The sequence below is a fragment of the Trachurus trachurus genome (assembly GCF_905171665.1).
Source record: "Trachurus trachurus genome assembly, chromosome: 4".
Lineage (NCBI taxonomy): Eukaryota > Metazoa > Chordata > Actinopteri > Carangiformes > Carangidae > Trachurus > Trachurus trachurus.
Window position 1 is genome coordinate 9,401,040 of NC_139898.1, and position 13,956 is coordinate 9,414,995.

General features: G+C 40.4%; 2 protein-coding genes across 2 annotated transcripts; both read left to right on the top strand.

Annotated features, from left to right (window-relative positions):
• The first annotated feature begins 4,012 nt into the window (after positions 1-4,012).
• tmem45a (transmembrane protein 45a) lies at positions 4,013-9,156 on the top strand. Its single transcript, XM_083969835.1, has 6 exons — positions 4,013-4,205; positions 7,143-7,350; positions 7,474-7,686; positions 8,339-8,523; positions 8,692-8,834; positions 8,971-9,156. The coding sequence occupies exons 2-6, from the start codon at positions 7,155-7,157 to the stop codon at positions 9,065-9,067; spliced, it is 834 nt and encodes a 277-aa protein (XP_083825961.1). The 5' UTR covers positions 4,013-4,205; positions 7,143-7,154; the 3' UTR covers positions 9,068-9,156.
• A 1,952-nt stretch (positions 9,157-11,108) lies between these two features.
• Positions 11,109-13,482, top strand: sft2d2a (SFT2 domain containing 2a; the record flags this gene model as incomplete). Its single annotated transcript, XM_083969570.1, has 8 exons — positions 11,109-11,174; positions 11,257-11,346; positions 12,412-12,497; positions 12,637-12,718; positions 13,000-13,035; positions 13,166-13,224; positions 13,313-13,342; positions 13,443-13,482. The coding sequence occupies 8 exons, from the start codon at positions 11,109-11,111 to the stop codon at positions 13,480-13,482; spliced, it is 489 nt and encodes a 162-aa protein (XP_083825696.1).
• Between the last annotated feature and the right edge of the window lie 474 nt (positions 13,483-13,956).

Here is a 13,956-nt window from a genome sequence, read left to right on the forward strand (position 1 = left end):
TCCTGCATCTGCACTTGCCATGCCTGCATACCCATATGACCCACTGACCACCACCAACTCAGTCCTTCTGCTTGGACTCCTGGGAGGGTTTCATTGAAACTGAAGAGAAAGACCTAAATTTGGCTAATCTCCTGTCAAAGGAGGTTGCTGGACACTCAGTGAGAGTTAATAAGAAAGATTGTACTTTGGTCTCACACTGTTTATGTGATGTTGTTTATGTTGACGTTCTGTGTGACTGCAGCTTCAATGTAAGTTAGTGATAAAAACTTTTTTTTTTTTACAGTAGCCTAATTTCTTCATTTAACATTTTAGCAAGTCTCATTTAAGGGAAAGGGGGCAATGTAACACTTCGGAAAACACTCACACTCACTTTGTGAAGAATTAGATGAGGAGCTATTACTCCGGCTACTGACTTATCTCAGCTCTAAGACAGTGGGAGACACCTTGCATGGCTTTGTCCTTACCATAGACTGTAAAAGGTCCTTACCAACTCCACCCAAACCTTCAACAAGTCTCTGCTGGTTCCCTGGCAACAAGTCACAGCAAAGTAATAATCCTGAACCTAACTACCATAAAACTGCCTTTGTGTGCTCAGTTTTTTTTTGCCTAAACAAATGAGATGTTGAGTAGGCTATTCATTAGGGCTCTCCAAAGAACATGGCTACTGGTAGGTTAAAGCAGATATCAGCTTCACGGCCGTTTCGGCTAATGCTGCGTTCAAGGCAGGCTTTTGAAACCGTAAGTTACAGCTTCAAGTCACAACTACGACTTGGTAGCGTTCCAGGTAACCCGTAGCTCGTGTTTTTACCATCCTGTTGTCTGTGAAAGTTCCCTATAACGGCCACTCGTAACTTCCGACCCGTGAACTCGTACCAGATCGAACTGGTATGACTTCACAGGAAGGAAAAACACAAAGTACGAGTTTCTTTGAACGCACCATGAGTTAGCAGCCCCCGCCCTTGTCAGGCATCAATTGGTCCTCGTGCTACGTCACCACATTCACGCGCATCCCTTGGCTGCACACACAGCCCTTCATGCCGTTCTCTCTCCTCATTGGATAACACTTGTATCCCACAAGGAAAATTTTCTCCTCGGGTTACAGCAGAGCAGAGTGACGGAGAGACTCGTGTTTAGGCTGAAATACTTCATGTAAGTGATTGCTGACGGAAAATAGGACTATTTAGGACTTATATTAACAAAAACATTCCACTGATATCTGCTTTAACAGTCTCCCTGTCGTCAGGCTTTATGCTAAGCTAAGGTAACAAGAGAGTGGTCTGCTCATAACTCTCAGCATAAAAAGTAGTAGGCTAAGTGAACACATTTACTAAAATGTTGAACTATTCTGTTATTATGTCTTTAACTTAAACCACTGACAAGACGATAGATTTCGCTAAACCCTAATGGATGTCACATCATCTGTAGGCTATAACATTTGCATAAGTAAACTAATGGTGACAAGTAGGCTATGTAGACTTCCATGTTGATGACAAAACAAATGGATCAGACAGAAACAATAATACCCAGTTTCATTCTGACCAGAGCTGTTATAATGTGAAGGTGAGTGAGTGCACCTGCAGGTTTTATGTCTCTAAGTTTTAAGCTAATTTGAACGCTGCCTACTGAAACAATGAGTCTGTCATCATGTGTGGTTTTCCATCCACTCCATCCTCCTGCCTCACCGCTGTAGTTTTACATGTGAAATCATTTGCATGTGTGGTCTCATTGATTGTTGTCTCTGTCCTGTTGTACTTCAGAGCATCTCTGCATCTCTGTGTTGCATGTTGTGTTCTGCCAAAAGAGAGATTACAGTGAAGTCTAAATCTGTTCACAACACTGTACATAAGTGACGTCTTTTAAAAGTATATCCAATTCTCTTTCGCTGTATAGCATATTGAGTACTGGATTATTTTTAATTTATTTGGTTGATACTATATTTATCTGTATTTATCTAATGAATACTGTTGTGATCTGGTTTGTATTTCTATCCAACCAGAATGAATCTGTTGCTCTCTACAGATGAAGCATATTTGGATCAGCATGAATGGAAGACAAGTAGGCCTATATATTTTTTTTACTTTTCTGGAAGGGACATCTGTCCTCTGAGTGAGTCACAGATTTGTCTGTCTTTCATGTGTGACCTATAAACATTTTGTTGCTGTGCTACATTTTAAAACATTTTTACTCAGGCCCAACCCCCCCCCCCCCCCCCCTCCCACAGAGGATCACAGTGTAAAAAACCGGTGACTCTACGACAGAAAAGAAACAGAAGCAGCATCAGTCCTCTGCTGTTGTGTCCACTGTTTTCCTGGGAACACACTGGTGCCCAGGGACTGTTGTGGTCTTGCACTTGTGAATAAACACACGCTGATGTGACACGCCCTTGTTAGATGTGGTTTGGCTTGTTTCAACTAACAAACATTTTTCACTCTTTATATGTAATTTACAGTAGTTACAGCATTCAATGACACTTTTAGTGTTCTGATCACCACAGCCTGTTAAAGGGGCAGTAATAAATAGGCTAATGACATATAGCTTTACTTAAACATTCAAGACTCAGCCTGCATAACTAAAATTATTGGTGGCTCTGTTAAAATTGGTTTTAACAGTAAGTTAAAATAAACAAGAAGTCACTGTTGTGCCTATTGTAAATGGTCGAGGTGGTGCTACGGCTACGTCTCAATCGGCGTATAACAGAAACAACACTTTCTGTTAGGCTCAACATGGAGTTAAGTGTAAAGCAGATGCTCTGAGTGTTATATTTGAAGATATTAAGTGGGAGATCTTTACTGTTAAAATGAAAAATATTATGGGAATTTATTGCTGCTTCTAGCCTTTTCAGACTCAGTATGGTTACATTTGTCAACTTAAAAGAAAGAGATTGACATGTTGCTTCAGCCCATACTTGAAACTGTAATTTGTATGCTGTTTGAATATTATGAGGAAGTAGTGAGATCATTGGTTGCTTACTTTCTAGCTAATCAGCTACTGGCTGTTACTTCATGTTTACCATACCATACAAATAGAGAATAATATCAATCATCTCATTTAACTCTCAGTTAATTGGAAAAACGTCAAATTCAAAACATTAAATAAGTCAAAGTTTTGACATGTTTAATCTGCAGTGTGGAGGAAGTGTTACATTCCCCCACAACAGCTGTACCTAAATAAAGATGTGATTTAAACATTTTTGGATTTTAGTCACATTTGTTGGAGGAGGTGGTTGAGGATGAGGTGGACCAGGTCATTGCTTCAAGTTTTCTCAAATCTTGACTGTGGTCCTGGTGAAAATAGATTTTTATGTAACTGCATATCAAGTAAGCTGTAGTTTACAACCACATGAACTCCTACTGTGTTATTATCCTCCTGTTTTACACTTCACCGTGAGACAATAAAGTTGAAATACTTTATGCTCATAGAAGATGAAGTGTGTTATCTTATCTTATATAGAAGTATGGGGCCTTGGTGTCATTGTTTTGCTGTGAAACAGTAGCAGACTATTCTAGTTGTTTGCTTCATACACTCTGATTGTCACAGTTCACACTTCAGTACAGCATTGCACACGTCTCTCCACACTTGTATCATAATAATAACACAGACTGTCTCGATGTGGCGTGAATGAAAACAGCTGGAGCAGCCTAGGAGGAAGCTCCTCCAGCTGCGGTGTACGTGCTGGAGGTCGTGTCCCGGACCCGGACCCGGCACGGCACGGCCTGCCCTCTCCGGATGGAAAGTAGCGGTTTCCTCCGCTTAAGGGAGGGAGGGAGGAAGGGAGCGAGGGAAGGAGGGAGGGACCGAGGCGAGTACGAGGCGGGTGGAGTGAAAGTGCACACGTGGACACCTGAGACTGACGTGGACTTCAGCCAATAAGAGCACGGACCGATGACGCCAGCTCACCTCAGCCATCCAATGGGATAGTTTCCTGGAGAGTAAAAGCCTAAAGTGTTTAGAGTCGGAAAATAAGAAGAAGAAGGGAAAAAAAGAGGTTGTGAAACGAGTCTGGTCTGGAGGCTGGTGGGTCTCAGGCCCGGAGGAGAAAGCCCATCTACTTAATGTAGCCTACATCTGAACAACAGAGGAGAACATTTTTGTAGGCTATTTGCTGCCGGGAAGTGATGGACACAGAGACAATATGAGGATGCTTTGATTTTTCTGGTTGAACGGACTTTTAGTAACTTTTCATCTCCAGACACAAACAGATTCGGGTAAGACCCCCCCCCCCCCACACCCTTTTTCTGCTATAAAGGAAGTCAAGTCTACTGTAGGCTATCTTATACTGTAGTTTTATGGGCCTGATATATAGTCAAAGAAACATTTCTGTTTTTACACCTTAAAAACCATAAAAGTGTCTATAAATAAGCTTTTACTGCAGTTCACATTTAGAGACTCAAAACCACATAACTCGTCAGTATGCTGACTCTGATCTAATCTCAGAGGGCAAACCTCACTTATCTCTTTCATGAGGTTTTAGCAGGCGACAGTGTGTATTCATAAACTGTACAGCTTCTGTCAGTTCTTCCAGATGGGGAAAAACAAAGGGAGAACTTCATTCCTTAGAATAACATTTCTGTGAGATGTAACTTTGATTTTATAAACCCTCCTCTAGTTAAGATCAGTTACATTTAGTAATTTGTCAGACTCAGAGGCTTTTATCCAAAGTGTATGAGGAACATCAATAGCTTTAATTCAGCAGGAACTTTAGTCTAAATGTTAAGTGCTACACTTATTTAATAAGTGCCAGGATATTATACTAAGGACTTGCAGTAAAAGTGCAGAGTAAGTGTTGAACATGTTAACAGATGAGTTTCCAAGAGATCATGAAGAAAGAGAGAAATGCTCCAGCTCTGTGTTATCAAAGCAGCCTTGTTATTTACATAGCCTGTGGAACAGTGACAGTTTAGTCCATAATAAAATATTATTACTGTAATATAATTTCACAAAGGGCAGTGTACATCAGCGTGAATACTGTAGGACTACAGGATTAAAAAGTTTGTTTACCGACTGTACAAATGGTTTTATGAATAATCCAACATGCTAGTAAGTAAAACCCAGTATTTACATTGTTGCTGTTGCAAATTCAAGTATCAAAAGCAGACATGCATCAATACTTCAATATTGCAGTTGGTCAAGGTGGGGCTGAACACCTGAACATACATAGAACTGATTGTATGTTTTGTATAGGTAGAATATCAATAAATAAAATGGAAGAAAAAGTACACAACTCCCGCTCGGTTGAAGTGCAGCACACAGCTGCCCAAATCTCCCTCTCTATCTGCATCTGTATAATCCCAGTAAACACACAGACACTGTTTATTTCCTGGAACGTCTGACGTGCAGACATGTGTGAACCACTGAGTCTGGAAACAAGGCAGCACAGATGTCACTGTTGATTAAATCAGACGGACACTTGATGGTCTTTCCAGCAGCACTCCAGTGACATGATGGAGTTGTTGCCATGGCGACTGAAGTGTTTTTATCCCCCCCTCAATCTGGGGAGGATGCTTCGGACAAAGGGCCGCGTGACACAGATGAGCGCGGTTTCACATCTGAAACAATCTGTTTGTATTGCATGTTCTCCTTCAAAAGGTTTCCCTTTGTTGATTCGGGGCAGAATATTGTCTGTCATCTCCATCACAAAGGAAACTACGGCCGTAGCCTACACCTTATCCCCTGTTCTCAGCTCACTCCTGATGTCAGCCCTGCTTTTCTCTCAGAGTTTACAAAGCATTATTTACCGCTAAGTGGACTGAAGTCAAACAGGCTCATAAAGCTCTTTAAACTCATTTCATATTTGCAGTGACACAATGAGGAGGTGCACAATGGACCAAACTGCACAATCCACCACTTTGAAATGACAGCCTGTTTGTTTTTATCATTTCCCCTTTGCTGGACATCCATTTGTTCCTTTGAGAGAATGTAGGGATAAACAGCCTGGGCTGCACCCACAGACAGCAGCACATCAATCACAAGCTTTTCTAATTGCTGAGGAAATGATGGCTAAGCATTACATAGGAGATCATGTGATCCGTGCCAGTGCATGGAGGGAGCAGTGGTGTACTCTAAACTGCTCTATACAGTAGCTTCACATGTTTAAGGGTGAAGGCGCAAGTCTCTCCAAGCTTTAACAGCTTTCCTCCCTTGTGTAGACACACTTCTACCAAGGTAAGCTGGCCGTTGCCAAAATGCACACTAATTATGTCTGATTATGCTGTTTAACTTAATTGCAGGGCCTCCTGCACGATTCTCCTCTCATTTCAGCTAAAAATACCACCTCTGTGCTACAGGAGGAACATTTATACTGCAGGTTTCTTGGAGTGTGAACGAAACCAAGACTCTTTGCTTGCTGGTGGGGTGTGTAGGCTGCTATATTAATGTGTAATGCAATCCTTTTTTGGCTCGTGACCCCATTTTGACCTCACAAATTTCTGGCGACCCCACGCCCTCAATCCAGATGCACCAGCTCAGACATTTTCATATGCTGCATTTTATTTGAACTCGATTTATATTTGAGAAAGTGAAAGTAAAGAATACTGTTGTTTAAGATTGTGTGTGGTGTTTTCAACCATAATTTAAAAAAGAATAATAATATTTTTATCAGTAATTTTTTGAGTATCAGATACCAGACATTTCAGGCGACCCCATTTGAATTTCAGGGGACCCCACGTGGGGTCCCGACCCCAAGGTTGAAAAAGACTGGTGTAATGGTTTATGATGTGGTGGAAGAAGTAAACATGTGTTTTGAAAGATTGGGAGAGCAGCAATATGTTTTTTTTTTTTTTTTTTAACTTTTTATTTATTTTTCTTGTTTTACATAAACAACAGCCATTGCACAACAATGCAAGTTACCAAAATGATGGCAGGCGAAAAATAAAATAAAAGTAGGTAAAGTAAAATAATGTAAAATTGTTAGAATAATAAATAGAAGTGGGGCACAGCACTCTGGTTGCAGCTGTCCATTAGGTCTGCTGAGTATTTGATTGATCTTTTTTCATATTATGCCACCGTTGGTCCAAGGTCAGACAGGAAGTCAGTCTTTCCATCGAGTGAATCTCCTCAACAATATCCAGCCACTGTCCTGGACTTGGAGGGTCGCTTTTCAACCAGTTTCTTGTTAGCAGCAATATGTTTATGTTTTGATTCAGGTGTTGCAAGTCATGGGGAGCTTCAAGGGCCACGCACTCCCTGGGAGCTTCTTCCTCGTGGCCGGGATCTGGTGGACAGGAAAGTACTCCCTGTGGCACGCCAGCCGCAGGAACAAGAACATAGGATCCACCAGACTGTCCAGCAGAGCCTCACAGCGCCGCCTGGAGATCATTGAGAGCTCAGTCATACTCTTCTTCTCTTTAGTTGGTAAGCAGGTCTTCCCTTACAAAAATATTTGGAAACAGTTTTGATTAATATAGTGGCACAATATGAAACCAGATGTTTTTATAGTATCCACTCTTTTAACACTAACCTCCCCGTGTCCCCCAGGGATGCTGGCAGAGCAGTTTGCTGCAGGTGGGCCGAGGCTCCAGCTGTACGACTTTGCAGAGAAACACTGGGAGCAGCTGATGAACTGGCAGCACGCCACCATGTACCTCTTCTTTGGCCTGGCTGCGACCGTGTCTCTGATCATCCACACCACAGAGGCTGCCCCACTCGCACTGGACAGGCTCATGCTGGCCATTGCTTTCTTTAATGAAGGTAAAAAAGAGCATTTTTAAATCTTCATTTTGATACGGCAGTGATTTTGATCACGTAATAATGTGTTATAATTGGCTTATAGATGTGTATAACTATCATTATAAACACTCTAAATTATCATAAGACTTTATAACAATAAGCATAACACATCATAGAGCAAGTATAACTCTATTATAATACTTGATCTTATAAGCCATTATAAAATGCTCTATGATGTGTTATGCTTATTGTTATAAAGTCTTATGGTAGTTTATGAGTGTTTATAATGATAGTTATACATTCAGCTGTCTGTTTCACTCAGTGACCCAGTACTATCTACTCAATAATATAGACTTATTTTGCCAAATAAAATTGGTATAGCTGGAGAATTACAACCTGAACTACAGGTAAAAGTGTGGGAATCCACGATTTGGACCATGGACGTTGAGGATATTGTGTTACATTAATATTCTATTAGATCAATAGAGACTCAGCCAGGAACGGTGCATTGATACATGTTTATGACTTTGGTTATGACTGGATAACAAAACAATACAGTAAAGAATGCTTCTTATTTGTCAGCATCATACTAAGAAAGCAGAAAAGTGATAAAAACACATTTTCTGTTTTCTATATAGGCCTATTCCATGATGACTTTCATTTGTTTCTGCAGGATTTCTTTTCCTCTACCATCTCCATGGAAGAAGTATGCTGGACGTCCATGTCCATCTGCTTCTGCTCTACGCCGTCTTTGGACAGGCCTTGGTTGCCTGCCTGGAGGTCTTCCACCGAGGCAACATCATTCTGGAGCTGCTGCGGTGCACCCTCACCATCCTGCAGGGGAGCTGGTTCTGGCAGGTGTGTGTGTGTCTGAGTGTGTGTGTGTGTGTGTGTGTGTGTGTGTGTGTGTGTGTGTGTGTGTGTGTGTGTGTGTGTGTGTGTGTGTGTGTGTGTGTGTATGTATGAGTATGGGTGCATGGTGGAGGTTGCTTCTAGCTCTTAACATTACCCTGTCTTTGCACACAGATTGGTTTTGTGCTGTACCCTCCCAGTGGCCCAGAGTGGGACTTAAAGGATCACAACAACATGATGTTTATCACCATGTGCTACTCCTGGCACCTCGCCTTCGCCATGCTCGTTGTGAGCGTGCTCTATTGCACTGTCAGCTGGTGAGAACCCACTCCACACCAGATGTCCCATAAGCTGCTGCTCGTGTATTTGTCCAGAAAATCTTACAAATCATCCACACTAGGATTAACAACTCGAGCTGCTCCAACACACTGTCTGTTGTGCTTTTTTTCATAGTGTGGTTCGCTCCAGATTGAAGAGGACCCCTCCGATGGAAATGGGGCTCCTGAAGCCCAGAGACAGGGACCCAGAGTCAGAGGATGAGATTTTATGAAAAGGACTTGACACTACATTGTGACAGATGTGTATCACAGTTAAATCAGGGATATAATATGCGCAGACATAGGACTAGAATCAAGGAATGCAGACAAAAAAGGGGAAAAGGACATGGTCTCTGGATGCTCTCCTTCAGAAATGCCTGTATATGTCTACCTCTGCCTTTTTTAATCAGCCGTACGCCCTCTTTAGCCTTACTTTTGTTGTTCATTGCTATTTATTTTTGCTGTGGCATAATACTTTACTTATATTCTCTCATATCCCTTTATAATTATTTTGCACACACAGTATAAGTGAACTCACAAGAAAAGGTTTTTTAGATTTCACGCCTTACGTTTAACCTGCCAAACTTCCCTGCCCAGACATGTTGGTGTGAAGTATAGTGCCATCTAGTGGTGAAAACAGGTCACCGATGACCAGAGAGTTACTTGAAGGTATTTCCATGTGTCTTTTCCATTTCATAATGCTATCCAAGTTTGATTAATACATGTGAGACAAACCCAATGCCAAACGATAAGAATTTTATTAAAGTCTTTGAATCTTTAACTTTTTTTTTGACATGACTGTAGACAAATTAACTGTGGCTATTGTTAATGTGTTCACTTGTACAGAATTTATTCAGTGTTTGTCTTAACAGTGTCCATGTATCATGCACTTTTACACTTACTTTAATAGCTATAATATCCACAGAGTTACTGTAAATGTTATTTACCTCTTATCATTAAACTGAGTGCATCATTTGTACACACTGTATGTATAACAGGGCTCAACAAAGATCTTTAATGTTGAAGTGACGTACCACTGCGTGGCACTTGTCTGATGACACAGGTTTTGTTGCTGATATGTCGTTGCAAATTTCTGCAAAGCAGTGTGGTGCTACATACCTGAAACTGTTGTATGGTACCAAGGTGACTAAGGATTGTCATCATTGATTATGAAACCCCTTGTTATAATGACTGATTTATCAAGAAAATATGAATGAATTAATGTATATTTCGACCACAGCATCAAAAAAATTATACAAAACAGAGTTCAAGGTAGTGACAAAATAGCTGGTTGAAAACAGTTTTGACTGAAGCAAAGCTTATAGCTGCTGAACCCTCGTTTCCCATTTCATTACAAAACAATAAGCAGTCTAATGAGAAAGCCACATACATACATACATGCATACATACACAATATGTCCCCCACTGACAATCCTATAACTATCCACAAACCTACACAACTCAAAAACAAAACAGGTTGAAATCTCAATTTTTGTTGCTAGAAATACATTTTTAGTTTCCTACACAATATCCATCCTCAACTACAAACAAACACAAGTTATTTCCCCGATCCTTTGTTGCTCTCAGCATTTTCAAATGTGTACTTCAATATCTATTGTATATCTATAAAATGTCACACTGCCTCAGTCTACAACCCAAATGTCAATTTGATTATCTCAGGAGAAGACTGAGAACAGCAAGTCATAATCAAGAGTAGTATGATGGCATCAAAAATACTCAATACTTAAAAAAAAAAAAAAAAAAAAAAAAAGGATAGATTATTTTTTAAAATGTTGATTAATACTTAAAATTTATGTTGCTTAATTGTGTGGATTATGTCATTAGGGATTTAAAGTAAACAGCAACCGTGAACCTTTGGGGCTACATGTCTGATTGACTACCCACTGACCTACCTAAAGTTGCAATAGTCTACTTAATACAAAAATTAGGCTACTTTAAAATGCTAAATAGCTTAAATAGATAAAAGAGATGTAAAGTATCTGATTCCTCATTTTAAATATATGATATGATAACACTTAGGCTACCTGGTTATAATCTCCCTTCCACATTACTGGCTGGGTGTGAGTGAGGCCTCCTGCTGCGTCTCCGCCCAGGTGTGACTAAACTCAAGTCATCCACCTGGCCAGGTAAGCAGTCAATCAGCCATGTGACGTCGAGGAAACCGGCTAATTTTGTTTGGCAGTCCAGGAAACGATCGCATTATTGGGCGCACTGGTCTGATCTGGTGAAGTCGTAGGCTAACGATCTTCAGCCATGGATAAATTAAAATCAGTTTTGAGCGGAGAAGAGTCGAGCAGAGACAACCGGACCGTTTTAGAGGTAAAACTAAACTCTAAACCTCAGACCAGTGGTGTTTAACCTGTGATCCCCGCTGATGCTCTTCTCATGTGTGTCAATGCAGACCGTGAATGAAGCCTCCACTCTGGGCTGGGGAACACGTGTGAAGGGATTCGTCGCCTGTTTCGTGGTGGGGGGCGTGTGCACACTTTTGGTATGGATCTGTTATCTATGATTAATTTCTGTATTGATTGTCCTCATGTGTTTTTTTGTGTCACGACGAGGAAGAAGAGCGCAGGGAGGTGATGTGACCTGACAGGTTCTTCTTGCTCTGAGGAATGTGGACGATGTGATGATCATTCATGTAGCAGCACTGACCCGTTCTCCAGCTGATGTTCACACTGTAACGTGCATAGAGATATGTTGTGTGTCCTTCCCTTAAAACATTTACACCTGACCTGTAGTTCCCTGTTGTAGTCTATTTTTCACTGTACAGTGCATGGTGGAAAAGGAACAACTCAATGGTCTGATCTGATCATGTGTTTCCTTGAAGGTGACAGCTTGTAATAATTGTTAGCATTTAGGAATCATCAAGGTCATTATAGGCTGTATTATTGTTATGGCTGATTGGTGTAAAACTTGTCAGTGGCCAGGGCTCCAAACTGTCTCAAAATGGGGGCATTCTGCGCCTAAAATTTGAGACAGTCCATGTAAATTTTACACCCAATTGCACATGTGCAACCAGTAAATTTGTTGGGGTTTTATTTAACACTGGTGAAACTTGGAAGCAGCAACTCAAAGAATCTGGAATCTGTCATTACATGTGGCAGGCCAATGTGTGTGAGGATCATGAATGAAAAGGAAATATAATAATAATGTAATATTTGCTTTTAAAGTTGATTTATGATCTTTTCCCTTTAAATTGCATGCTTGCGCTCCTCAAATTTTAAGTTTGGGGCCACTGCACTCCTAGTAAAAAAATATGGTGGTATATTAAATGATATGTATTTTTAATACCATTGTTCTGGGATAGACACAGATCCCCTAACCTATATTCTTTTGTTGTATTCCATCCAATTTAGTACTAAAATATTTTTTATACAACCATTTATTTCATAAAACAGACACATAAATGAGATGGAAAAAACATGGTTGTACTTTGAGCGGGGGTATCTCACAAAGGCCTTTTGTGAGATTTGTCCTCTGGTACAGATAAAATATGCAGTTAATGTGTGAATCACTGTCCAACGAGTCTTCTGTATTCTCCTCTGTCCTGCAGGGAGTTTGTATGCTCTTCCTCCCAAAAATTGGACTCACGCTCTTCATCGTCTTTTACACTTTTGGGAACATATGTGCTCTGTGCAGGTTAGTGTGAAACAGCTGGAGGTTGAATTTGAAGGAGTTTGGATTATGTGATTATGTGATTGAACATCTGTGTGGGCAACATATTCACACTGAATATGTACATTTTTATATGCGTGTTTACCTGTGATCTGTTGAACAGCACCATGTTTCTGCTGGGGCCAGTGAAGCAGCTGAAAAGGATGTGTGACAAAACACGAGCACTGGCCACCACAATCATGATTGTAAGTACACAAGTTAATTATTTTTGCTTTCCCTGTTTTACACACTGTAATACTGATGTCTATACATTAATGATCTGCCTTTAAAATCTTGATTTTTTTAAAGGAAGGACAGTGTCTTGAAAACTGAGCACTTGTTATTGATATTGATTTTTTTTTTTAGTTTAGTTTTAATAACAATGGAGTCAAAGGATAAAGAAATAAATGAAACAATTTGGGACAATTATCGCACATTTAGTCCAGGTTGGTGTGTTATCATGTCTGTCTTTCATTCACTGCTCTAGACTTGCCTTGTGTTGACTCTCTGTGCAGCCTTCTGGGTGAGTAAGCCTACAGTTATCACTTTCAGACACGTTATCACTTCTGTTAAGAACTGCTTTGATTGTACTGCAGTACAGTGTTGTGTTGTTTAAGACCAGTCTGTCAAGCTGTGTTTTTTCTTCTTAACAGTGGAAGAACTTTGGGCTTGCTTTGTTATTTTGCATCTTGCAAGTCTTGTCGTTTGCCTGGTAAGTCCCAAGTTCACAAGAATTTTAATTGATTGTTTCAGTCTGAAATCTATCAGTGTGTATGACACAGGTTTGTTTTGTTATCCAGGTACAGTCTGTCGTACATCCCATTTGTGAGGTTTGTCATTTTTAATTCTGTTTCTCCAATTTGGCTGCATCAATGTTCAGAATCAAAATGTCATTGAAAGCCTGTCTGATTCATGTGAATTACTCTGCAGGGATGCAATAATGAAGTTGGTGGCTATGTGCATAAAGTGAACCCTGTCCGAGCTGAAGGTTCAGTCTGGATGAAGTGAAGGGGGCAGGTCTCACGCAGAAGTTACTGGAATAACCTTGAATGTGGCTGTTACTTTTAAAGGAGAGTCTGGGACTCTCCCGTTGACGCATTTTAAAAAATCTCCGAATTGTTTCTTTTCCTTGCTACGCATTGAGCTCATTGATTTTTTTGATATGTATTGTTCTCTGGCCCTAAAAACTCAACATACTGCAACATGCAATAACACAAAAATGTACTATGAATTCAGAAAACAACTATGTCAATAACACAATGCATGTGTTGCAAACCTTCCAAAACAGAAGATAAGTGTTTCCGGGGGAAAGTGACAGACCTAAAAAGAGACTATGGCTAAGCTAACAGGATGTATTTGCAAAATATAAATTGTGTTGTGATTTTTTTTGCAGCTCACGTGCTGTCATATTGCTGAATTTGTTTCTGAATTTGGAGTGAGTTTG